The 27,581-nt window shown below is 40.3% G+C and overlaps 1 protein-coding gene across 1 annotated transcript in view; it reads right to left on the reverse strand.

Annotated features, from left to right (window-relative positions):
- The window catches only part of CSMD1 (CUB and Sushi multiple domains 1), a 2,034,615-nt gene that overhangs the window by 276,385 nt on the left and 1,730,649 nt on the right, over positions 1-27,581 (reverse strand). The window contains exons 27-30 of the mRNA XM_015144705.3: positions 20,732-20,923; positions 10,727-10,865; positions 6,017-6,204; positions 1,585-1,779 (exon numbers count right to left, since the gene is read on the reverse strand). Coding sequence (XP_015000191.3) covers positions 1,585-1,779; positions 6,017-6,204; positions 10,727-10,865; positions 20,732-20,923 — 714 coding nt within the window. The remainder of the gene's footprint in view (positions 1-1,584; positions 1,780-6,016; positions 6,205-10,726; positions 10,866-20,731; positions 20,924-27,581) is intronic.

Here is a 27,581-nt window from a genome sequence, read left to right on the forward strand (position 1 = left end):
TTGATTTCAGTTTCTTATATACTTTTTTCTTTTCTTTTTTTTTTTTTTCCTTTTTTTTTTTTGAGATGGAGTTTCGCTCTTGTTGCCCAAGCTGGAGTGCAATGGCACAGTCTTGGCTTACCACAACCTCTGTCTCCTGGGTTCAAACGATACTCCTGCCTCAGCCTCCCAAGTAGCTGGGATTACAGGCACGCGCCACCACGCCCGGCTAAATTTTTGTATTTTTAGTAGAAAGGGGGTTTCTCCATGTTAGCCAGGATGGTCTCGAACTCATGACCTCAGGTGATCTACCTGCCTCAGCCTCCCAAAGCGCTGGGATTACAGGCATGAGCCACTGCGCCCAGCCTCTTGTATGGTAATATTTAAAATGCTTATTTGGCCTGAAGGTGCCAGTAGTATTGTTAGGCCATCTTGAGGAAAACATGTTTGTTTCATAGTTTATCAAACTAAACTGGTCTTTGAGTTCATCTTAAAATAACCCTAGAAATGAATGTCTCTGCAAAAATCATGAAGTTCTACCTTCTTCTTCTTCTTCTTTAAATACATACCATGCAAAATGTAAAGGGTACAAGTCATGGGTCCACAGCCTGAGGAGTGTTTGCCTGTGGAGACCCCCCTGAAACCACGACCTAGGTTAAGATACGTACCGTGGCCAGCAGCCAGGAAGTCTATCATCCCACTCTCCCCAGTTCACACCCACAGGGCAGCTGCTGTCTGACTTTATCACTGTAGGTTAGCTTTGTCTGTCCTTGAATGCTGATTCAATGATTTTACTAACTTAATTCCTAAGGAATTACAAACTATTGCTGTTTTGGGGGGAAATGACATATCCATTCAAATGTATGCATATTTGTTTTTTCTCTCTGTATATACAGATAGATAAATAGACGTGTGTGTGTGTGTGTGTGTGTGTGTGTATTTTTTTGAAATGGAGTCTTGCTCTGTCACCCGGGCTGGAGTGCAGTGATGCAATCTCAGCTCACTGCAACCTCCACCTCCCGGGTTCAAGTGATTCTCCTGCCTCAGCCTACTGAGTAGCTGAGATCACAGGTGCGCACCACCACGCCCAGTTAATTTTTGTATTTTTAGTAGAGACAGGGTTTCACCATGTTGGTTAGGCTGGTCTCAAACTCCTGACCTCATGATCCACTCGCCTCAGCCTCTCAAAGTGCTGGGATTACAGGCGTGAGCTATCGTGCCTGACCAGATGTCAGTATTTTATATATGGGGGAAGAGAGAGAGAGAGAGGGAGAGACAGAGAGAGAGACAAAAGTAACTAGGGAAGGCTAATTAGCACCTCTTATAAAGAACAGGTCTAGAACACACAAAAACAGAAGTGAAAAATGTCAAACTGTATGAGTGAAGGAAAAACATTGCTCCTCCCAGAAACCTATGAGAATGGCTAACACACTAGCTGCATTAAACGATCAATGAATGCCTGATATTCATTCCACACTAGCTCTCTAAGCAATCCTCACCACTGATTAGAGGAATACATGCTGAAATGTGAAACCATTTCTTCAATGAGATGCTGCATTTGAAAGGAAAGGTGTATTTCTAGAAAATACCCAAGCGTGCACTCACCATTACAGGAGGGCAGCACTTGGTCCCAGGAGGGTTTCCCATCAGCCCCAATCACACAGGTGATGGATGAGGGGTCAACAATCTTGTAGCCAGAGTCACACTGGTAAGTGATGGTGGAGCCAAGCTTGAAGTCTGTTCCAATTCTTGTCCCATTCATTATATTTCCTGGGTCAAAACAAGCTTCCCGTGGTTTCTCTGCAGAAGAAATGAATGTAATCTGCATGAGAACAGGAATTTTATTCTTGTTTGTGTATTTGTTTGTTGGGTTGGTTCTTTAGTTGTGTTATTTAGGGCCCAGGACAGTGCCCTAAATAAGTAAGAAATGCTCAAAGAATATTGATTGATTGGCTAATGACCAAGTGAAACTATTAATTAAATAATAAATTCCTTTTAAATAAAATTATATTTCCATTTTAAAAACCACATTTTACCACAGCATTGACATAAAATTACCTTCATCTACATAAAAAATGTAGTTCTACATTTTTATATGTTTATGCTTTTTTGGCTATAGATTTTAGGGCTGAATCAAAGAAAAATTGACTAAAAAAATTGAGGTTCATTTTCTAACTTTTGTACATCAAACATATTAACATAAAATCATTCCACACCTTTCAGAAAAGGCTGGAGAATTTGGCTTCTCAAAATGAAACAGTTTAATTCCTGAAAGTTAAGAGCACTTTCTTATACGAATAACAATAGACAAACTTAGAAGATGAAGATGGATGGTCGTTCTCATTCTTTTACTACCGTATTTCTGTTGTTAGTCTTAATAGAGTAAACATCAAACTTAGCAGAAAAAAAATATACTGACTGATAGATGATGGTCAAACATTGTGCCCTGGATGTACTAACAGCCAATAGTTCTACCTTAGTTATAATAATTGCTGAAATGTATTGAGGGCTTATTATGTACCAGACACTGAACTAGGTGTATTTCTGGTTTAATTCTAATCTCCACAACACCTCTGCCAGGAAAGGATGTTAAGAAAGTAAAACTCAAGGAAAGTTAAGTCACTTCCACAGACACCCTGCAGAGACCTGCCCAATTCTGGGGCCCCTCAATTAGGCATTCACTTTTGGCTGCATTAAGTATTTCTTCTTCCCAAGTAAAAATACAAAACCTTTTCTCTTCAGAGTCATGTTGCTCTGCAGTCAATTTCAGTCATCTTCTGGTAGTCTTAATAGTTTTAATTTTCTATTTCAATAGACCATCTAAAGTATCTCTAAATGAAAAAATGTATAACCCTATACTCTACCATCCTGCTAGAAACAGATAATATATAATGGAAGAGAAAAAGCAAAAACAAAAATGCTAAACTTTGGGAAGCTGGAGGAAGAAAAAGAGAACTGATTAACTGTATTGATTCAATATTTTCAATCATATTTTTAATAACCCATGTATCATCATCAACCAAACAGAGACGTCTTTGGTGATCACTGACTTAATCATTATATGCATTAGATAAATAATCTATTATAATAATGTGTTATATTTAATGAACTATATTTCTTATATATAATTTACATACTTTGATTAAATCTATATATAATATAGATTATATAAGTTTGTTCATTTGATTAAGAATTCGAGATTAAATGACACATATATATTTTATGTATATTTCTTGTTTTGTGCCTTCGAACCAGTGCTCTCTAATTGCTTTACTGAAAAGCCACTTGGAGACTGAAAATGGTAGTGGACATGTTGATAATTCTTTGTAACTGCATTAAATCCCATATAGAACACAGAACATTAGCTTAAGGAAATACAGATCAAATAAGTAAACCTGTAGGTACTATAAAAGTTGCTCAATTTTTCTGATTTTTTATTCAATCATTCAACACAATGTACTGAGCATCTAGTGAATAGAAGCATTGGCCTTGTTCATAGTATGTTCCCCTATTGAAAATAAAAAATTTCCCAGTACACACCTATTAATATATGTCTGTTGCCCTTTTGTCCTTTTTGATCACTTTTTTGTTATAAATCTCTTTTAGTCTAGTTTCCCGTTTAATTAAATATCACCTACACAACTTTCTTCTTTAAGCCACTAATTTTGATTTCTGATGGCAGGATTTTTTCCCAATGAACTGCATCTAATCTTTTAGTTCCATTACTTAGTTGTCACTTCAGGATGTTCAGTGATAAATCACTGGCACTTTTTTTGCTTACAATTTGCCAGGCTTTCTAAATAGATGACTTCATAGCAGGCTGTGTTGTGTTGTCCTTGTCCGTTCCACTTAAGCATACCTTTGAGCTTTCCTGCATCAGAAGCCTGGTAGATTGCCTTAGCCAGCACTTGCGAATTGTTGCACAGCACTTGCGAATTGTTGCACAGCACGACTCCCTGGTGCCCCTTCTATTTCCCATCACGCCTAAGAACTGGATCTGTCACCTGCTTTACTATCCACACCAGCACTTGCTCTGGGCTGGATGCAATGACATCAGTGCCCTAGGCTGGATACAATGGCATCACTGCTTGAGGCTGGATGGAATGGCATCACTGCTCCAGGCTGGAAGCAATGGCATCATTTCTCCAGGCTAGATGCAATGACATCAGTGTTGTAGGCTAAATGCAATGACATCACTGCTCCGGGCTGCATGCAATGGCATCATTCCTATTCTCTTTCCTGTGATTTTTATTTTTCACAGACTCCACTGGAGAACTTTTAAAACCTCAAGAGCTATAGCTCCCAGTTAGATGGCCATACTGGTTACCCAAACAAAAATTAAGGAAGTTCTTTCTTCATGTTATTTGCAAGGCCCTTCATACTTCATTCATTCATTGGCCCATTTATTCATGTGCCTTAGGATGCCGGGGAGAACGGAGTTGTTGCAGTGGGCAATGATCAAGTACATTCTCACATTTATATGAGGATTTGTTTTGTTTATTTACTTGCCTGTGTGATTTTTTTTTTTTTTTTTTTTTTTTTTTTTTTTTTTTTTTTGAGACGGAGTCTCGCTCTGTCATTCAGGCTGGAGTGCAGTGGCCGGATCTCGGCTTACTGCAAGCTCTGCCTCCTGGGTTTACGCCATTCTCCTGCCTCAGCCTCCCCAGTAAGCTGGGACTACAGGCGCCCGCCACCGCGCCCGGCTAGTTTTTCTGTATTTTTTTTAGTAGAGACGGGGTTTCACCGTGTGAGCCAGGATGGTCTCGATCTCCTGACCTCGTGATTCGCCCGCCTCGGCCTCCCAAAGCGCTGGGATTACAGGCGTGAGCCACCGCGCCCGACCAAGTTTGCAGATTTTGATGTTTGGGAGCAGAGAGACCAATTGCCTACTTAAAACTATATGAACAGGTCTATTAATGAGGTAAGGAACATAAAATATATTCTTTTTAAAAATATTTTTCATACGAACTGAACTCAAAGGTATAAATAAATAAAAATATTTTCATTTTTTAAAAGAAAACCCTCGTTACTGTGAAGTGATATTTTGTTAAGTCTGCTTCCCTAATTCTTTGTAATACACCTTGTATTTTATTTTGTTCACATGAGAAATAAACTTGAAAAAACACACATTTATTTTGATGGACCCAATAGCAAAATGCTGAATTGAGGGTGGTTTTTTAGGTCAGTCTGTTTTCCTTGGATGTTAATGGCAGAGAATGGTTTATAGCAAATCAACGGTGAATCACTGATCTGAGGATCAAAGGAAAGAGCTCTGAGCAGCGTCAGAAACCTTGCCAAACCAGCCATGGGTGACCGAGGCAGGGAAGGGCACAGACATATTGACATGGAAAATGTTGAGATAAAATGAAATTATTTTTGGCTGGGCGCAGTGGCTCATGCCTATAATCCCAGCACTTTGGGAGGCCGAGGCAGGTGGATCACCTGAGGTCAGGAGATCGAGACCAGCCTGACCAATATGATGAAACCCTGTCTCTACTAAAAATTCAAAAATTAGCTGGGCGTGGTGGTGGGTGCCTGTAATCCCAGTTACTCAGGAGGCTGAGGCAGAATCTCTTGAATCCGGCAGGTGGAGCTTGCAATAAGCTGAGATCAAGCCATTGCACTTCAGCCTGGGCAACAGGAGCAAAACTCTGTTTCCAAAAAAAAAAAAAAATAGTGATTTTCATGTACTTACATTTAATCATCTTGAAGAAACAAATTATAAGATGTTAAAACCCATCTCAAAATAATTACTAAATGTCATCAAACTCTTTATTTTACAAACCACAATTTATTTTTATATGGTCATGAATTTGGACAGTTTGTCCCCCTCTCTTTCTTCCTCCAGTTAAGGTAGAAATGCACCTCGGGAATATCTTCACTGGGGAGGGAGGAGACATGTATCTTCCCAGACGGAGGAGACACAGGTCAGCATTTGGGTATTAAACAGATAAGCAAGATGTTACAAAGCAATGCTTACAATAAAAACAGGCCTGATACAAGTCAATTCCCACCCCAATTCAGGCAGTCACAGTACCTTTAAATTCAATGGCGAACCCCGACAAGCCCACAGAGGCATCACTCCGAAACGCCAGAAAGAGGCTGTTTCCGCTACTCTCTATTCTTTCTGGGGCTTGAGCGCCCTGGTAACTCCCAATGAGAGGGCTGTTGGAATCCTCCCCTTCATAGATGTGTAGGAAGTCATAGCTGGGCTCCATGTTGAAACTAAAGAAAAGAATAGTAATTATGTCATAGGGCGAATAGAGATTTACCTTATCTTCCAGAGTGGTAAGCCTTTGAGTGCACAAAGTGATTTTATTTGCTTTTGTCTAATAATTTTTCAATTAGGGCAATCCAAAAGTTAAATGTAATATGAATCAAAATATTAATAAAATAGCAATAAGTATAAAATATATCAATTATGACAAATCGTATTTTGCCTAATTACCATGATGTTCAATACAATATTATTTTGACCATAGCCAAAAGGAAATAAGTCATAATAGCAGAGTTATGCTATCCTTTCCCTGTACCCATTAATTTGCTAAATCAGATGCAGTTTAAAAGAACAGAGCTCAAAAGAGATACATTTCCACTGACCTTTTATCTTTATCTGAATATTTTTAGTTTTGAGAATATTGGAACTTTGAAAATATTGGAATTTGAAATTATTGGAATAGTCAGTAGAATTACTATTCTTAAAGGTTTTTTTTTTTTTAAACAAACAAACAACCTGTACATTATTTTTACTTAAAAAATGCAGTTGTTCCAGCCTGGGCAACATAATGAGATCCTGTTTGTACAAAAATACAAAAATTAGTGGAGTGTGGTGGTGAACACTCGTAGTCCTAGCTACTCAGGAAGCTGAGGCTGAAGGATCACCTGAGGCCAGGAGTTTGAGACTGCAGTGAGCTGTGACCACACCACTGCACCCATGTACTCCAGTCTGAGACAGAACAAGACCTTGTCCAAAAAAAAAAAAAAAAAAAAAAAGCCTCTACTTGCTTGGATGAATCAGCCAATATTAATGGTCCCTACAATGCACAGCGTAACCTTTCTCACATCATGTTTCACCATCACTGAATATCCCAGTTTCTTTCTCTCTCCCTTCCTTTCTTTTTCTCTCACTTTCTCCATTTTTCTCTATTTCTCTCTCCTCTAACATTAACATACAGTCAGTCCCCAAAGAGTGTAACAATTTAAACCCAAAGCTCTCAAGGGCTAGGCTGTATTTGCCATTGGTGATGTGTAGGCTGATAGTCTATGAGCTTTAAAAGTATGCATACTCTAAGGGAAAGGCTGAACTTGGTTAAGATGTCTACGATCTTGATGTGAACAGAATAAATTGATAAAGTAGAAGTATTAAAACCATCTGTTGTGGCCGAGCGCGGTGGCTCACGCCTGTAATCTCAGCACTTTGGGAGGCTGAAGTGGGCGATCATGAGGTCGGGAGTTCGAGACCAGCCTGGCCAATGCAGTGAAACCCTGTCTCTACTAAAAATACAAAAATTAGCTGAGCATGGTGTTGCGCGCTTCTAGTCCCAGCTGCTCAGGAGGCTGAGGCAGAAGAATCGCTTGAACCCAGGAGGCAGAGGTTCCAGTGAGTTGAGATCACGTGCCCCTGTACTTCAGCCTGGGCGACAGAGCAAGGCTCCATCTCAAAAACAAACAAACAAGCAAGCAAACCAACAAACCCATCCCTTGCAGCCACCCCTTCCCTCTTCTCTTCTCTATAGCAGGTTTTTCGTATGTGTCTTTAAAAAGCACTCAATTTATGAAGCTCCCACTTCCTTTCCTTTCCATTTGCAGAAATTTAGGACAACTGAGTCAGAGAAGGTCAGGGTTTTTGCCTGTTGGTTTGTTTGTTTTTGTAATCATTAAAATGTTCTAAGTGGCTCCATTTGATCTGGAGATTTGAATGATAAAACAGCAACAGAAGGTCCCTCCTGGAGGGGTCCACTGCACCATGAAGGGGACCAGAGGACGTGGGACCACCAGCATCAGTGCAACGTCCAGCCTGCATCACGCTGTCCTGTTTCGGGTCAAGGATACCCTCACTCCACATTCTGAATATATTTATTAAAGGAAATTTAGGAAGGTTTCTTAGTCTGTTTATTTGACAAGCTTACTGACGTCAGGAATGAAAAAGGAATAAAAGGTTGGAGTTACTAGGTATAGGGGCTAGCAGGAATGATGTGGGTTAAGTAGAATTTTATTGGAATAATTACTGTATTTAGAGTGTTTGCAAGGATGTTATTAAAATCTGGTCATGCCATATCCCCAATATTTGGCTTAGTTAATTATCATTATTGGTAATTTATTCAACACTGCAAATACTACCAGACACAGGAAAACAATAAAACACTATATATCCCATCTGCTCTCCTTTTTTGCCTGTATCAAAATTCATGTGTAGAAGTCTGGAGTGAAATTTATAATTAATTATGATTCCTTTGGTGAACTCCTTATTGCTACCTCTGCCAGCTGCACGTGTCTCTAAGCTCTAATAGCATGCCAAAGCCTGACTCAGTGTTTCAACCACATTTGATTTGAACCCCAATGTGTGAGCCCCACAGTCCACAGGGAAATTTGATGGAACATCCTCTTTCTAAAGACCCACAGCCCTGAATGAGCCTGGAAGCGCACATGTCCTTCAGGTCATTTGATTCTTTGCCTTTATCATTAGTAATGACAGACTCCCACTCTCCCACAAAAAGCACACCTGAATTTGCCATCATCCTGACAGTACATCTTGGCCAGCCCTCATCAGCACCAGCCTCCTGTTTGGGAAGCTGGACATCCTCGTCCCTAAACAGGATTCTGGCCTCTCCCTCCTCACTACTTCCCAGGAAGATGTTCACTTGATCACATGCAAACTCCAGATCAGAGAAGTCACTGGTTTTCACTGATTTCTGAAGTTTCTGAGACATTGGGTCAGGTAATGAGTCATACAATCTATAGGTTGGGAGAGGCTTCAAGATTAACTGTTTCAAACTTCCAGAGGGGTGTATAAAACACAGTGAAAAAGTCCTTGCACAAAAATGCCTTAAATATGCATATCATCAAAAGAGTTGCACTTTACGGGAAGGAGGAAACTCTTACTAACAAGGTTCTGTGTTCACTTTCAATTATTTCTTTTTCTTTTCTTTTCTTTCTTTCCTTCCTTCCTTCCTTCCTTCCTTCCTTCCTTCCTTCCTTCCTTCCTTCCTTCCTTCCTTCTTTCCTTCCTTCCTTCCTTCCTTCCTTCCTTCCTCTCTCTCTTTTCTTTTCTTTTCTTTCTCTTCTTTCAGTCTTCCTGTCTTCCTTTCCTTTCCTTTTCTTTCCTTTTCTTTTCCTTTTTTTTTTTTTAAGATAAGGTCTTGCTCTGTTGCCCAGACTAGACACTATCATAGCTCATTGCAGCCTCCACCTCCTGGGCTCCAGCAGTCCTCCTGTCTCAGCCTCTTGAGTAGCCAGAACCACAGGCATACAAAAGGACACCAGGACAATGTTTAAAATATTTTTGTAGTGACAGTCTTACTATGTTGCACAGGCTGGTCTCAAACTTCTGAACTCAAGTGCTCCCCATCTTGGCCTCCTGAAGTGCTGAGATTACAGGCATGAACCACCACACCTGGCTTTCAACTGTTAATCCACTTATAATATCTTGAAACCAGAGGTGCCTCCTAATTTTAAGGAGGATGCTGCTAGAATTTAACATTAACAAAACCCACAAAGATATCTAAAAAATATAGCCAGTGAGTGTTCACTGGTTTTCTGTAATAGCTAAGAAACATTTGGTAAATTTGTGGCAGTTTAGTAAATTCAGGAAAAGATGATTATCAACCTACTTAAGATTCAGAATCACAGAAACGTAAAATTCTACTGACTCAGATCTCATCAGGGGGAGAAAGTGAGGGAACGTAAACACATTCAGGCCTTGAATATTGACATAAAGATTTCTAGAAAAGGAAACTGGCTCCATTGACAGATTAAAAACTCTAATCCCAGGTACTTGCCCTGGATAGCTGAAAGGTCAATAGGAAAGTCTACAGAATGACTCACCTTTGCAAATATCACATTCATTTAGTTCAAAAGTCAAAGTCTAAGTTAGAAAAGATCTTTGGATTCAATAAAAAGTAATTATCACATACTATATCCTAATAATATAATTATTTAAAGAGTTTATTTTCATAAAATGGCCACGGTATTTGACCTTCCACCCTCTAGTTTAGTAAGAATAAGTTAGCATATTTTTAGGACTGAAATCTAGTAACTCAGACTTTACAGCAACCACATTTGGGGAAAGTTTCATTTTCAAGGCCCTATTAAGTCTTAATTATTGTAATGATATTAGCAGTGCTACCCTCAGGAAAGTCAGGATGTGCTGTGGAAAGGAATTCACTATCATGCATTGAGCACGACAGGAGGCATTGATGAGAAATTACACCAAGTGTCTCCATACCATATTTTTATTATTTTTATTGAACATTCTGTAAGTTAAGCCTTCTCATAGGGAGCACATTGTCTGCAAGATAAACAGTATTTAAAGATAATTCATGTGCATCTTCACATAAGTAGAATACTCCAAAGCAAAATAATATATTCCCATTTATGTCATTTTGCAGCCTGGTGTAGTCTCCATTAGACACAAAATCTAGTGCTTACCTAGATATAACACTGGAGACTCTGAGGTCATAAAAGAAGTAATTTTTAGGTATGGCATTAAAAATCCTACTAAAAAGAGGAGTTCTGCAAGAGACAGTACCTTTTGAATATCAAAGCAATGACAAAGTCCGGGTTCACTTTTACTCTCCAGTCACATTCCTTCCCGGGAGGATATGGTTGTGGGTAGTTGGGTGATAAAATAACACCTGCTGGGCCCGTCAGATTCCCTCCACAAGCAGCTGTCACAGAAAGAAAGTTACAGAGACAAAGTTAGGAGAGAGAAGAATGCCTGCCAGTCAGTGTAGAATGAGACATCACAGAATTCTTTAAGAAAGAGAGCTTGTTCATCAGCATTTTTTCCCCATCAAAGAGATTGTGTGTTGGTTATCAATTATCCAGATAAAACTGTAAGACCCAGGAACCCTGTACATTTTTCATGTAATTGTTAATGAATTTTACATAACATTCCACCCCATTTTCAAAGAGAATTCTGGCACATAAAATTTCTTTCCTATAATTTAAAATTTTCTCAATTAAATGAAAGATGACTTAATCCCTACACCTGCCAACGTGCACACATAGGAACAAACAGGAAAACACTTGAATAAAAAAATCCCATGGTCATCATTTTATGGCCGTGTTAATTCTTTTGCTATTTCTCATAGTTTATAAAATCATTGCCTATTTCTTCCTGAGTGCCTGCTTCATGTGGTACAGTGATCGTCTGGCTCCCGTTCACTGTTTTATCCCTGATGTCTAGGCAGTTTCTGGATCAGAATAAGTGTGCAGGAAATGGTTACTGGGTACATGAAAACATGGCCTTTCACATCTTCCCAGTCCTCTAGTGTATGGAAGGCTTGAATTCCTTTCCGCATGTTTCAAAGTGGCAAAGCAGACCCCAAAAGTTTAAGTGACCTCTAAGTATACGTATCAGTGAGGAGCTGAGTTGGAACATTACTGTCTGGAAATACCATTTGATCACAATGCTTGGTATATTATTAGAAAGAACCACTTTATAGGATAATAACAAATTTAGTTGGTGTTTGAAGTCATCAATTTTGAATTAAATGTGTTTACATTTATATTAGCAAGGCAGTAATTATGTAGCTCAATGTGGTTAATAGGGAAGCCAATTTTTATTCTTGAATTGGAAAGTTTTTAGGATTGTTTTATAAGGTTTCTCCTAAACCTCTCATCTCAGGGAAGGTGTGAAAATACTGCAGAATTTATAAGTATACACATGTTAGATACATAATATGCTGCGTTTAAAAGTTGTTTATATCAAATATTGTGGTTTGTCACCAAGTTGTTTAAAGCGTGACTACAATTAAATCATAGTCTTCCCCTTAAGTTATATGTCTTATTTCATTCCCATTATTGCTCATATATGCATTAAAAAATATGTAGAAAAGAAAATGTCTTAATTGCTGATTTTTTCCCCTTCACAAAAGAGATTTTGTTTTGTAAATAAGATGAAGGAAGATGAAGACCCATGCTTCACAATTTTCAGTAATGAGGGTGTCTTTAAATACTTACTTAACATTTCTGAAAACTTAATTTTTATAATAAGAAATACAACTAACTCCAGTAGTTTTTGTTATACTCTCACAGCCTAATTGAATGCAAACTCTGAATGCCACTGCAGAAAATATTTATAATAATAAATTCTACAGATATACGTTCCAGAGTAATATAATTTTTACAGAAAAAGATTAAAACTTGATTTTCCCCAGTACGCTTTTTTTTAAAAAAAAAAGAATCGTGCAGAAGAAATTGTCCCCTCAGCTCTCACACGGCAGGGCCTCCTCAGAATCACCCTCAGCTCTCACAGGGCAGTTCCTCCTCAGAATCACCCTCAGCTCTCACAGGGCACGGTCTCCTCAGAATCACCCGCAGCTCTCACAGGGCAGTGTCTCCTCAGAATCACCCTCATCTCTCACAGGGCAGTGCCTCCTCAGAATCACCCTCAGCTCTCACAGGGCAGTGTCTCCTCAGAATCACCCTCAGCTCCCACAGGGCAGTAACTCCAAAGAATCACCCTCAGCTCTCACAGGGCAGTGTCTCCTCAGAATCACCCGCAGCTCTCACAGGGCAGTGTCTCCTCAGAATCACCCTCAGCTCTCACAGGGCAGTTCCTCCTCAGAATCACCCTCAGCTCTCACAGGGCACGGTCTCCTCAGAATCACCCGCAGCTCTCACAGGGCAGTGTCTCCTCAGAATCACCCTCAGCTCTCACAGGGCAGTGCCTCCTCAGAATCACCCTCAGCTCTCACAGGGCAGTGTCTCCTCAGAATCACCCGCAGCTCTCACAGGGCAGTAACTCCAAAGAATCACCCTCAGCTCTCACAGGGCAGTTCCTCCTCAGAATCACCCTCAGCTCCCACAGGGCAGTTCCTCTCAGAATCACCCTCAGCTCCCACAGGGCAGTTCCTCTCAGAATCACCCTCAGCTCCCACAGGGCAGTTCCTCTCAGAATCACCCTCAGCTCCCACAGGGCAGTTCCTCTCAGAATCACCCTCAGCTCTCACAGGGCAGTTCCTCTCAGAATCACCCTCAGCTCCCACAGGGCAGTTCCTCTCAGAATCACCCTCAGCTCCCACAAGGCAGTTCCTCTCAGAATCACCCTCAGCTCCCACAGGGCAGTTCCTCTCAGAATCACCCTCAGCTCTCACAGGGCAGTTCCTCCTCAGAATCACCCTCAGCTCCCACAGGGCAGTTCTTCCTCAGAATCACCCTCAGCTCTCACAGGGCAGTTCCTCCTCAGAATCACCCTCAGCTCCCACAGGGCAGTGTCTCCTCAGAATCACCCTCAGCTCCCACAGGGCAGTTCTTCCTCAGAATCACCCTCAGCTCTCACAGGGCAGTTCCTCCTCAGAATCACCCTCAGCTCTCACAGGGCAGTGCCTCCTCCGAATCACCCTCAGCTCCCACAGGGCAGTTCCTCTCAGAATCACCCTCAGCTCTCACAGGACAGTTCTTCCTCAGAATCACCCTCAGCTCCCACAGGGCAGTGTCTCCTCAGAATCACCCTCAGCTCCCACAGGGCAGTTCCTCTCAGAATCACCCTCAGCTCTCACAGGGCAGTTCTTCCTCAGAATCACCCTCAGCTCCCACAGGGCAGTGTCTCCTCAGAATCACCCGCAGCTCTCACAGGGCAGTTCCTCCTCAGAATCACCCTCAGCTCTCACAGGGCAGTAACTCCAAAGAATCACCCTCAGCTCCCACAGGGCAGTGTCTCCTCAGAATCACCCGCAGCTCTCACAGGGCAGTTCCTCTCAGAATCACCCTCAGCTCCCACAGGGCAGTTCCTCTCAGAATCACCCTCAGCTCTCACAGGACAGTGCCTCCTCAGAATCACCCTCAGCTCTCACAGGACAGTGTCTCCTCAGAATCACCCTCAGCTCTCACAGGACAGTGTCTCCTCAGAATCACCCTCAGCTCCCACAGGGCAGTGTCTCCTCAGAATCACCCTCAGCTCTCACAGGGCAGTGTCTCCTCAGAATCACCCTCAGCTCTCACAGGGCAGTGTCTCCTCAGAATCATCCTCAGCTCTCACAGGACAGTTCCTCTCAGAATCACCCTCAGCTCCCACAGGGCAGTGTCTCTGAATCACCCTCAGCTCCCACAGGGCAGTGTCTCCTCCGAATCACCCTCAGCTCCCACAGGGCAGTGTCTCTGAATCACCCTCAGCTCTCACAGGGCAGGGCCTCCTCAGAATCACCCTCAGCTCTCACAGGGCAGTTCCTCCTCAGAATCACCCTCAGCTCTCACAGGACAGTGCCTCCTCAGAATCACCCTCAGCTCTCACAGGGCAGTGTCTCCTCAGAATCACCCTCAGCTCCCACAGGGCAGTGTCTCCTCAGAATCACCCTCAGCTCTCACAGGACAGGGCCTCCTCAGAATCACCCTCAGCTCTCACAGGGCAGTTCCTCCTCAGAATCACCCTCAGCTCCCACAGGGCAGTGTCTCCTCAGAATCACCCTCAGCTCCCACAGGGCAGTGTCTCCTCAGAATCACCCTCAGCTCTCACAGGACAGGGCCTCCTCAGAATCACCCTCAGCTCTCACAGGGCAGGGCCTCCTCAGAATCACCCTCAGCTCTCACAGGACAGTTCTTCCTCAGAATCACCCTCAGCTCTCACAGGGCAGTGTCTCCTCAGAATCACCCTCAGCTCTCACAGGACAGGGCCTCCTCAGAATCACCCTCAGCTCTCACAGGGCAGGGCCTCCTCAGAATCACCCTCAGCTCTCACAGGGCAGTGTCTCCTCAGAATCACCCTCAGCTCCTGCAGGGCAGTGTCTCCTCTGAATCACCCTCAGCTCTCACAGGGCAGGGCCTCCTCAGAATCACCCTCAGCTCTCACAGGGGAGTTCTTCCTCAGAATCACCCTCAGCTCTCACAGGGCAGTGTCTCCTCAGAATCACCCTTAGCTCTCACAGGGCAGTGTCTCCTCTGAATCACCCTCAGCTCCCACAGGGCAGTGTCTCCTCTGAATCACCCTCAGCTCTCACAGGGCAGTTCCTCTCAGAATCACCCTCAGCTCCCACAGGGCAGTGTCTCCTCAGAATCACCCTCAGCTCTCACAGGACAGTTCCTCCTCAGAATCACCCTCAGCTCTCACAGGGCAGTTACTCCTCAGAATCACCCTCAGCTCCCACAGGGCAGTGTCTCCTCAGAATCACCCTCAGCTCTCACAGGGCAGTGTCTCTGAATCACCCTCAGCTCTCACAGGGCAGTGTCTCCTCAGAATCACCCTCAGCTCTCACAGGGCAGTGTCTCTGAATCACCCTCAGCTCTCACAGGGCAGTTCCTCCTCAGAATCACCCTCAGCTCCCCCAAGGCAGTTCCTCTCAGAATCACCCTCAGCTCTCACAGGACAGTGTCTCCTCAGAATCACCCGCAGCTCTCACAGGGCAGTGTCTCTGAATCACCCTCAGCTCTCACAGGGCAGTGTCTCCTCAGAATCACCCTCAGCTCCCACAAGGCAGTTCCTCTCAGAATCACCCTCAGCTCCCACAAGGCAGTTCCTCTCAGAATCACCCTCAGCTCTCACAGGGCAGTTCCTCCTCAGAATCACCCTCAGCTCTCACAGGGCAGTTCTTCCTCAGAATCACCCTCAGCTCCCACAAGGCAGTTCCTCTCAGAATCACCCTCAGCTCTCACAGGGCAGTTCCTCTCAGAATCACCCTCAGCTCTCACAGGGCAGTTCCTCTCAGAATCACCCTCAGCTCTCACAGGGCAGGGCCTCCTCGGAATCACCCTCAGCTCCCACAGGGCAGTTCCTCCTCAGAATCACCCTCAGCTCCCACAGGGCAGTGTCTCTGAATCACCCTCAGCTCTCACAGGGCAGTGTCTCTGAATCACCCTCAGCTCTCACAGGGCAGTTCCTCCTCAGAATCACCCTCAGCTCCCACAAGGCAGTTCCTCCTCAGAATCACCCTCAGCTCTCACAGGGCAGTGTCTCCTCAGAATCACCCTCAGCTCTCACAGGGCAGTGTCTCCTCAGAATCACCCTCAGCTCTCACAGGGCAGTGCCTCCTCCGAATCATGCTGCTGACAGCGTGGAGAAGTGCTTGCGTGGACCGATGAGGGAGGAGAGCTGATGCAGAGAAAGAAGGTACCTGAAAGTCTAGAAGATTCTGCTCCATGCAGGTTTTGAAAGATGAAAAATGACAGATTCAGGGCACTGTCTACAGGGTGCTACCAGCAGGAATAGTTCAGGGATATGATTCAAATATTGATTTAAAAGACACACAGGGGAAACCCTGTCTTAGTCACATAGGTCCCAGGAGGCACTTTCAAACGAGGTGATTTAAAAGCTGAAAGTGGAATTAAGGAGTGCTGCCTGGCCTTGTTTGTTCTCTCGTTTGGTCTGGTATTCTTCATGTTCGTTTTCTTAGGTTTTAATTATCTTGCAAAATATTTTGGAAAGGATTAGAATAGTAAAAAATGCAACTCAGAGATGCTAGGAAATTCTCCAGAAGGAATAAATGTAGAGATAAAATCCACCTATTCTTTTCAACCCACCAACCCCTTATTCAAAACCTTTAGCCACTATGCTAAATAGCAAACATACATATGTAGCAGCTCCTTCACCATCAGGGTTTGAAGCTATGGTCTTTAATGAGACCCATCTACATTTCTGCATTAAAACATGTGAATGTTCACACCATTGGGTGCGATACATATTTTCTAAATAGACACCTTTATGTCAGGACAGTCTGTTGTCCCTAAATGAATTTCTGCAAACCTAGGGTACATTTTGGCTTTTCAGATTGTTTTGCAATTTGGACTTGGGGAAAAGCAATTGCAGGCTATATAAGAAAATGAAGACTTTTTAGGGATACTTTACTCAGAATAAGGAAGTTGAAGCCGAACACGGTGGCTCATGCTTGTAATCTCAGCACTTTGGGAGGCCTAGGTGGGTGGATCATCTGAGGGCAGGAGTTCGAGACCAGCCTGGCTAACATGGCAAAACCTCACCTCTACTAAAAATACAAAAAATAGCTGGGCTTAGTGGCGCACACCTATAATCCCAGCTACTCAGGAGGTTGAGGCAGGAGAATCGCTTGAACCTGGGAGTGGAGGCTGCAGTGAGCCAAGATCCCACCACTGCACTCCAGGCCTAGGTGACAGAGCAAGGCCCTGTCTCAAAAAAAAAAAAAAAAAAAAAAAAAAGTCATTAGTGTCCTTTGGTCTACAGAATTCTCCTTCTAGACTAAGTCAAAAAGCTAAACAGAAGAGCCTTTATGGTAGGAGTCATTTAGAATGTAACAATAACAGCAAAAAAAAGTGAGGCATCCATGCAACACTCAAGAAAAAGCAACCGCAAATGGCAGGTGTTGAAAATAAATGTTGTCACACACAACAGGTGAGAGGTTAAGATATTTTATGAAAGAGAAAGAAAGAGAGATAGCCAGTAATGAGTAAATATACACTGATAATGCAAAGGAAAAAAGTAAGTTAGCTGATCAATCAGGAAAGAACAAATTCAAACAGCCAACAAGCATATGAAAAAAAAAGTTTGACCTTATTATTAATTTAAAATGCCAATTAAAACAAGACATCATCACTGTTTGCCTTAAGATCTATCATGTGTGGTGTGTTCTCTGAGTCAGAGAAAATATTAATAAATATTTATGGCTGATGGCAAGGTAAATCTGTGTGACTGCTCTGAAAGTGATTTTAAAAATGGGCCGGGCGCGATGGGTCACACCTGCAATCCCAGCACTTTGGAAGTCCGAGGCAGGCAGATCACGAGGTCAGGAGTTTGAGACCAGCCTGGCCAACACAGTGAAAACCCATCTCTACTAAAAATATTAAAAAAATTAGCCGGGCGTGGTAGTGGGTGCCTGTAATCCCACCTACGTGGGAGGCTGAGGCAGGAGAATTGCTCAAACCTGGAAGGTGGAGGTTGCAATGAGCTGAAATCATGCCACTGCACTCCAGCCTCAGTGACAGAGAGAGACTCCACCTCAAAAACAAAATGAAACAAAAACATGTTTAAAAAGTCCTAGAAATATGCAAGTTTGTAGAAATATGTCATTTGTCAATAATCATGATTTATTTTGCAACATGGGTGCTCATTGCAGCTATCTTTAGAATAGGGAAAAGGTTAAAACAACTTAATTATACAATAATAAGGGACCTGAAAAGTCAATATTGGTAGATTCAAACAAATAGACACTAGAGAGTGGCATTGGTGGTGTAGTGGTGCCTTCTAAACAGATATGATTTAGTCATTAAAAATTAGTAGAAAATACATAGTAACATAAAATATACACACCACTTACTGGTAAGTAAAAAGTGCAATTTACAAAATAGTCATGCAGGATGCTGTCATTTTAAAACTTTTTTATTTTTGAGACAGAGTCTCACTCTGTTGCACAGGCTGGAGTGCAGTGGCGTGATCCTGGCTCACTGCAACTTCTGCCTTCCAGGTTCAAGCAATTCTCATGTTTCAGCCTCCCAAGTAGCTGGGATCACAGGCGTGCACCACCACACCTGGCTAATGTTTGTATTTTTAGTAGAGATAGGGTTTGACCATATTGCCCAGGCTGGTCTCAAATTTCTGACCTCAAGTGATCTGCCCGCCTTGGCCTCCTAAAGTGCTGGGATTACAGGCGTGAGCCACCGCGCCCAGCCTAAAACATTTTAAAATAGATTACATATACATAATTATGAAATCATTTATAAATGTCTATATTAATTTGTAATTGTCTCCAGGTAAAAAGATGACAATGTTTTTCTCCTCTTTAATATACTTTATAAAATGTCTTCAGTAAAATGTATTACCCTTTAATATGAAAAAAGGTAAAAAAATTAAAAAGTGTTTTGAATCTTTGAAACATAATTTACATAAGTGCTAATTATGATTAACTCATGCCCTAATGGGCAAGCTTGTCACAAAGGACGTAAACCTCATTCCTAAAAAACAGAAAATTACAATGTAATAAAAATATAATGTTAATTTATTTCCAATTATGTATTTTCCATTTTTCTGTTACATAATACCTATGCATGTAGGCGGGTCTGTTTGCCAAAATAATTGATTATTCATTTGCCTGCAAGTGATTTCAGCTTGTCCTTGAAACTGACATTCAAGGTAGAGACAGAGTTACTTATTTAGCTTTTGGTGCGTTTTGGATTACCTAGTTGCTGGTCAAAATAAAATAACTAAGAGATGATCTAACAAAAGATCAATTTGTTTGTAGATTAATTAGGAGATGGCCAAATTTTATATTTGCATGTTCAAATTAATATAAATTAATGAATTACTTTTAAGGGATTAACTCATAGTTATATCGCTTTTTAATGTATTCCTCCATGAGCCTAAAAATATGCAAAATGGAAGAAAAAAAACAACTTTCCTAATGTAAAAATAGACCATTGGTTTAAAATGATTGCCACATTTATAGGCAATCACTCCACTTTAAAAAAGAAACACGCCGAAATCTCTCCAGTCTTCTGATGACTCAGCGTGAGTAAAAATGCGTGACTGTGTTCACAGACGTTATGAAAAGTAAATGCAGCATCAAACATTAAACAAACATAGATTGCTCCCCGACAAGGCTAAGAATGCTAACAAGCACAGCTATCCAACTTCATGTGTCTTCACAACTGGGATAAGTGGTTTGTCATAAGCAAGAACGCTGTATCATAGCTCCCCAAGACCACTGAGAATTTTACCACCGCTGTGCACACAACAATCAAAACCATTTCAAACCACAAATCCCCTCCAAGGTCATCCTCTGCAAAATGGTTTACCCATTTCATGATCACTTTCTCTCTTCACACATCAATTAAATTTTACATTTTTCAGACAGATTATAAAGAAGTACTAAACTGTGATAGTTCCTTAAAATAATAAAGTTCAGTAGAGTTTCTTTTCAAAACTAAGATGATATACTCTAAGTAGGAATTTCATGGTAAAATATTTTATTGAATGAAGAGACCATCTACCTGAAATTACTATTTTACATAAAATATATATTAGCCTAAAACCATATTTATGATAAATTGTCTCAGGTGGCTATTCAAGCCAAAGTCTGCAAAATCATTTGTTATCCTTTTAATAAGGTCAGACTATAAAACGTTAATAAATTGCAGAAACAAACCTCCTTTTATCGTCATTTTAATAAAAACAGTATAATTTCTAGTTTTCAGAATTCTGTTTTAAATGTACTAGTATTATAGGGGAAAAACATCTAAAAAGAGAAAGTACTTTTAGTGAGTAGGTTTTGCCTCAGGGCATGTTTCTATATTAAAAATCAGAATAGCAATGGTAGGGTTATAAATTTTGAGCCGCCTAGAATTTTAAATTACAGTAATTTGATTGATCCATGTTTATATAACATTTGTTAAGGGTAGGAAATGTACAGTAAATGTCAATTACTGTACATTAAGGGGATGACTTCCTTTATCCCACCTAATTAAATAAAGTTTAAAGGTTTACAATAACATTTCAGGAGTCTCAGAGAGCCAGCGAACATGAAAGAAACTCTTGAGAAATATTTCTGAAGGAATAATACATTTATGGAGCAATTTAAATGACAACATGCATCCATTCCTGAATATAAAATTTCTAAGTTCTGTTGGCTGATACCTATGCATGTAGGAGGGTCTGGTTGCCAAAAGAACCGGTTATTGAGCTGCACACAGGTGATTTTGGCTTGTCCTTGGAGCTGATAGCCAGGGTCACACTGGAATGTGATGGTGTCTCCAGCCTCTCTGCTGTCTCCATAGCGGGTGCCATTTTGAGGCATACCTGGATCGTTGCAGGTGGCTGCAATTGACGCTGCAAATAGAAGAGAAGGCCAGGTCACAGGCTGGAAAACATGGTTTCCACATTCCTGTAGGTGTGGTTGTTCTTGTGGGTTGAAGCATTCTTCATTGGCATAATAAGTCATTTGTCTACACATGAACATACAAAAACAGTTTCTTTTCCCAGAGATACATTCAATGACATACATCTTCATTGTGCTTACATTGAATAAATTCTAGCAAAATTCTACTGAAAATGAAACCAATGATGAAACATATCAAGTTTTTTTTTAAAATAAAAATTACATTATCCTGAGAATAAATACATGTACACAGACTGATTTTCTCTTTAGCAATATTTTAATGAAACCCTATACTGCAAGTTATATAAACTAGTTAAAGTACACCAACCTCAAGGAAAACAAAATAGGAAGAATTTCCTTAAGGTCTGTGCCTTCAAAGGTGATCCAATAACCTTGGTTGAGATGCCAAGGGTAGAAGGTCCAGAGGAGATGACCAGTGAGTTTTACCCAGGACCCATAGGTGCCATTGTCTTGGCAAAATTATTAATAACCCCCTTTCACTCACCCAAAAAATTCCAAGTTGGACAATATATTATATGGCTACCCTAATGTTAACAAAAGCTCTGAAAATAATATTCTGTCTTTTTGCATATATATAAAGAATCTCAAATCTGTTGAGTAGAGGCCAGAATCTGCAAAGCAGGGTGGTACATGTGCTTTCAGGGGCCATTGGAGCCTTGTCATGTCAGTCTCTGGTAATCACGTGTAAAGTGCATTGCAAACGATGAGCCTAAAATCACATCCCATAGGCAGCCATCAACTCTGCCTGCACCCAATCAGGAAAGAATCCCTCAAGCCCAGAGCTTTCACCAGAGTTCCCCCCATCACACTAAAATGCAGCAGCCTCAAGAAATAGGAATTGTTTTCTCCAGTTTCTATAACTGCTGTGTATTATGTGTTGTACTGAAAATTAGAAAGATACTCCTGAAAAATCCAAAGCTTAGATTTTTTTTCATTTTTACTTTCAATTAGAATAATGAGCTCTTTCTTCCACTCCACCGCATAAGAGATGACGATTAAAAGCTGACTTTCTCTCTGCAAAGTGCTTCAGTGTTTTCAACACAATGTTTTATGAAAGAGCAAAAAAAAAAAAAAGAGATTAGTGTATTATTCTATATACATACCATCACACTGTCCATTTTAATATTTGAAGCCTTAAAGTAATGAGTAGGCTTTGCTTTTTGTTTTGTAAATTCTGAAGCATTTGTTTGTGTTTGTGTGTTTGCATAAACATATGTCTACATATGGATAGATAAATGGAATAATAAAATCCATTTAAATAAAAAGTTAGAAGATATATAAAAAAGAATAAGACCTGCTCTGTGCTATTCAGACATTTTTAACCTAATGGGGAGGCAATGAACAAATAATTCAGAACAAGAGAAAATGTTAAACTGTGCAGATTAAAAGATCAAAGCTCTATCCAATAGTGTCATATCATGCAGACATCAAGGATCCTATGGTTGGTCAGACCTGCTTCAAATCCCATCAGGACTTAATTAGTACCTAATTAGTACTTAATGATCACTTAAGCACACTTATCATCAGCTAACAAATCAGTAAAAATTAGGCTACTACGTAAGTTATTAAGTCTGCTGTGAAGATGAAGTGTAAAAACTTGCTAACTTGCCTTTCTGCTTACTATTCTCCAAGCTAATTGAGGCCAGAAGCTGTCTTCACCACCTTCTATTTCTCTCATATTGATTTTTATTACATTGAAATGTATATGTGTGTATCTATAACACAGTGAGAACAATGACATGAACATCTGTTCTACCAACTCTAAGAAACAGAATATTTACCAATACATCAATATGATCAATGCACAGAATATACCCTTCCCCATGTCACCTTCTTCCTCCACTTCACGGGAAGTCACTTTCTGAATTTTATGTTTATCATTCCCTTGCTTTTCTTCATAGTTACCATAAATGTATGCATTCCAGTTTTAGCCACATATATCAGTTTCCTGAAATCAAGTGCTTAACTGGAATTATATGTTGCAAGTTCTGTATCTCTCTCTCTCCTTTTTTTGCTTGTATTATGTTTTTGGAAGTCATCTACGTTTAGGCATGATGCTCTGGTCTAATCATTTTCATTGCTGTATAGTTTTCCATTGCATGAATGTACCATGATTTTTCCATCCTCCTCTTGATGGATCTTTATTTTTCTTTTTGCCCTTATATAAAATGCTGCTATGAATTATTGTACATGCTGCTGGTACACACTTGCTCTTTCAAATGACTTGGACTCCTATGTTTTAGATTTTCACTTCCAAACAGCATGCAGTTAGACTGTTCTTTAAATTCAGTCTCAGAATTTGTCCTTTAATTGGGTAATTTAGTCTACTCATAGTCCCTGAAGTTTCTTCTCTATTTGGATTTCTCTCGACCATCTTAGCTTGTGTTTTCTATGTGCACCCCCATTTGCTCTACCTTTTTGCTTGCTTTCATACTAATTAATTTTTTCTCATGCTTTTATTTTAGTAGACTTTCTAGAAATTTTAGTATGTATTTAGTTGTAATAGTCTTACCTTCTTCTTTAATATTTATTATTCTCTCTCTAATTACATGAATTGCTAGGTATTTTAGTTATTTTTTTAAAAAATCTTAAATTAGACATAGTCATTATCCGTTTGTTTTTATAAACTTCATAAATTAAATATTATTGTTTTACATAGTTGACTGATGATTGTTTAAATTTTCATACATATTTACCAATTTGTTTGCTTATTTTTTCTTTTCATTTTTTTCATCTCAGAGCTTTTACTTGGCCTAATTTTTCTACTTCATAAATACTATGGTTTGACTATTTGTCCCCTCAAAAACTTATGTTGAAATGTAATCAGTATGGTCATATTGGGAGGTGAGGCCTTTAAGAGGTGATTGTATTAATCATTTGTAAATTAATGGATTAATGGGCTATCACAGGAGGGGAACTGGTGACTTTATAGGAAGAGTGACCTGAGCTGGCATGCTCAGCCCCTCGCCAGGCGATGCCTGCACACATCAGGACTCCAGAATCCCCACCAGCAAGAGGGCCAGATGTGGTCCGTTGACCTTGGATTTCTCAGCCGGCATATCTGTGAGGAGTATATTTATTTTCTTTATAAACTACCCAGTTTCAGAGAGTCTGTTATAAGCAGCAGAAAACAGACTAATACACTAAAATAATCTGTTCGTTTTGTTTTGTTTGTCTTTTTGCAAATTACGTTTAGTAAGGATATGTGATGGCTGGGATTATTTTCACATTTATTTGGCCATTCATGTAGTATTTGGTTTCCTACTCATATTTTTATTCTTTTTTTTCATTATTACAGTCTGAATCTGATAAGAATTCCAATTTCTCATGTAAACTAAGCTGTTTGTAAGTTTTCATATTTGCACTTCTGTTCTGGGGAACTTTACTTATGGTAATTCTTTGTATGCAGGTTTGAAGGTACACCTATCCAGAGGAGATACACGTTAGATTAGAGGATCTGCCTGGAACAACAGAAAACTTCCTCTTTTCAAAAATCAATTATCAGCTTGAGGTATTTTGGACCCCAAAGATGGTAGAAATTCACCTACAGACTAGTGTGAAACCCTCTGGCTGTTGTGAGTTGCATGCAACTATGTCTCCGTCAACATCTATGTCTGTCTATTCTCCCAACACTGAGAGTAGAACACCCTTTGGTCTCCCAGCTATACCTGAGAGTCTCCTATTATATTTTCAACATCAGAAAGACTTAGATTTGTTTTCTATCCCCTGAGCCAAGGGACTCTCAGAGTGGAAGCTCCACATCACAGGGAATCAGCAGAGTCAATCAGGGCAGAGCTGGCTTCCGAGTTTCACAACCTCTCTCCATTTCTGCATTTCATGTCATCCAGGAGTCCTTATTTTCTTGCAGGTTCAATGACACAGTTTGAAAATCCAAAACCATTTGTAACCAGCACTTGTACTATATTTTCAGCATATAAGTTTTAAGAGTCCTTACTGTAATATTGCAAATGGAAGCCCCTCAATCACACTTATTTCATAACACTGGCCATGATTTCTGACACACCATTCTTCACGTCATTATCAATATCATTATCATTACTCGTGTTTTGAACAGGGGAATCTCACTTGAAAACAGCATTCTCAGTGGAGATCAAGAGAGAGTGCTTGGGTTTCAGAGTGGGGTTTTCAATGGAAAGAGAGAGGGAATGACAATCAGAGTCACCTGAAGGCCATTTCTGTACTTTCCCACTTTCCTCCCATCAGCTGCAAAGACTGGAACACAGGGAAATCCAAGCCTATGACTCCAAGAGAAGCCTGGGAGAGCAAAGGAAGGCAGGATAGATGTGAAGATGCAACACTTACAGTTAGAAAGTCATGAAGGTCTCACCCATAAGCCACACATTTTTCTAACATAGAACACTAATCATAGAATACAATCACCAGAATCACAAAGCAATTGGCCACTGTCTTGGTACCAAAGTGGTACCTTTCCTGAGCCAGCATTTTACATGAATTCTGGAATTTACTCTTTGAGTGATGTTCCTATAGAATCTATGATCAACTGTTGCTGAGATTTCTCTGGGTTTCAGAAAATAATCATAAGCAAATCTTACTGTATATGTACAATCTTGTTCATCTGACTGAATTTCCCATCTTCAAAGGAAAATTCTTCCTTTCCTCAAGCAAGTGGTCACATGTATAATTAAGTATTCATTTCCAAGTGATAGTTTCTGTCACAGTTTATATAGGTTAAAAAATTAACAATAAGTGTATAGTATTAAAATAATTGTCATAGAGTGATAGCCATTGTAAATATAGCAACATTTATATAATGAAATGAATGTTATATAACAGTACAAGAATTTAAAAACAAAAGTCCCCTGATGCCAAGGACATCAGGGATGACAGTTTCATTATAATTTTTAAAACCAAGATGTCCTTATTTAATAAAAAAATTAAATTTTTATTTAATATTTATCAAAAGAAAAGATATATAATACCCACTACTAAGAAAGTTTTACACAAAGGTGCACAGATTTTATACACAAATAAGAATTTTAACAGATATATCAGCCTTTCAAAAAATAAGTGCTCTGTTGAACACTTTTCTGGGAGTTAATAGGATCTGGTCAAATAAGATTGGCAAATACTGTACACCCCAGTTTCCCCTTAGAGATTTCCATTGCACATTAGGGATTAAAGGTTCAGAGCTGTACTACAGTAAAAAAAAAAAGCTTTTAAAAATCATTGTTTAATCCAGCGTATCCCACATTGTCATCATAGAGCACAGTTTTCCTAGAAAATCTCTTAAAATCCTTCCAAATAGAATTCCACAGAGTATCAGTAGAAACACTGGCTTGCACTAGTGGTTACATGTCCATTAATGGCATAATATTCTGTTCATTTTTGAAAGTACCTTTTGTAGTTCTCAACCCCATTTTTATTTGGAATATGTATAACAATAATAATGCAGCATGCAATTAAAAGTTTTAAACTTGTGAAGTTCATGTTGTCTAATAAACAGAACTACTGCATCTACATTATTCTAATTATTCTAATTATGCATCTACATAATTAGCTAAAGTTTATGCCAGTTATATGAAAATGTAAGTTTTAATAAAACAGTTATATATGCACTTAGAGCTCATGTATATATCTGCTTGTATATTTTCAAAGGTTATTTAAAATTGCCATAAATAAACTACTAAGGCTTACTTAAATTTAAGCAAACCCCCGACCCTCACACTTTGTATTTAGAATGGTGAAATAAAGATGAAAAGTTCCTAGAGTTAGCCAGATTGGAGTAAAAAACCTATAAGAAGGCTTGAGGAAGGAGAAAGAGAACAATTTTAAGCAATGTAGTGCAAAATACATCATTTGGGTCTTTTAAACAAATTTCATTTTATTTTCCTCTAGTTATGAATGATGGAAAGATGTTTTCTGGTAAAAGCAAGAAAGCTTATTCTAGACTAATACAGAAGCCCCCACCCAAGGACACTCCATTAGGGGCAGAAACTGCTTTTCCACTTCAGGCTTATCACAAAGCGATTGGCAGAGCACGTTGTCACTCCTCTTCCGTGGCTGTATTCTTTTATATGCCACATCATACACTTTACTCATTTTTCTCTTACATATCTTTTCTGCAAATTGGATTTGTTGGTGACTCTGAAGGTTTCTAGTTTCTTGCCATAAAAAAGAAGACAACATTTTCAGGTGCATCAGTCTTATCCCTCAATGACCCTAGAAAAAGGCAGCACCTGTTCCTGAGAAGAGGCGTGTCCTGTTTTTCAGTTTCCCACAGGCGTTCCCTGGAAAATCTCAAGTCACAGAGGCACTTTCCACAGGCCCATTGGCCTCTGAGGGGACATCTCTGCCACCTGTGAGGCTGCGTCCAGAACCATCCCAGTCAGCTTGCGCAACACAGAACCTGTGCTGCCCTTCACAAAACAGCAGTGGGTCTGACTCTGTTTCCAACAGCAGGATTGACAGTGTGTGGTACTGCACTGCAGAACCAGACGCTGCAATAACGTCAATCTCTTTGCAACTAGATAAGATATGTATATATATCACAACTTTGCGGGCTGGGTGCGGTGGCTCACACCTGTAATCCCAGCATTTTGGGAGGCC

Source organism: Macaca mulatta, chromosome 8 (genome assembly GCF_049350105.2).
Source record: "Macaca mulatta isolate MMU2019108-1 chromosome 8, T2T-MMU8v2.0, whole genome shotgun sequence".
NCBI classification, from domain to species: Eukaryota; Metazoa; Chordata; class Mammalia; order Primates; family Cercopithecidae; genus Macaca; species Macaca mulatta.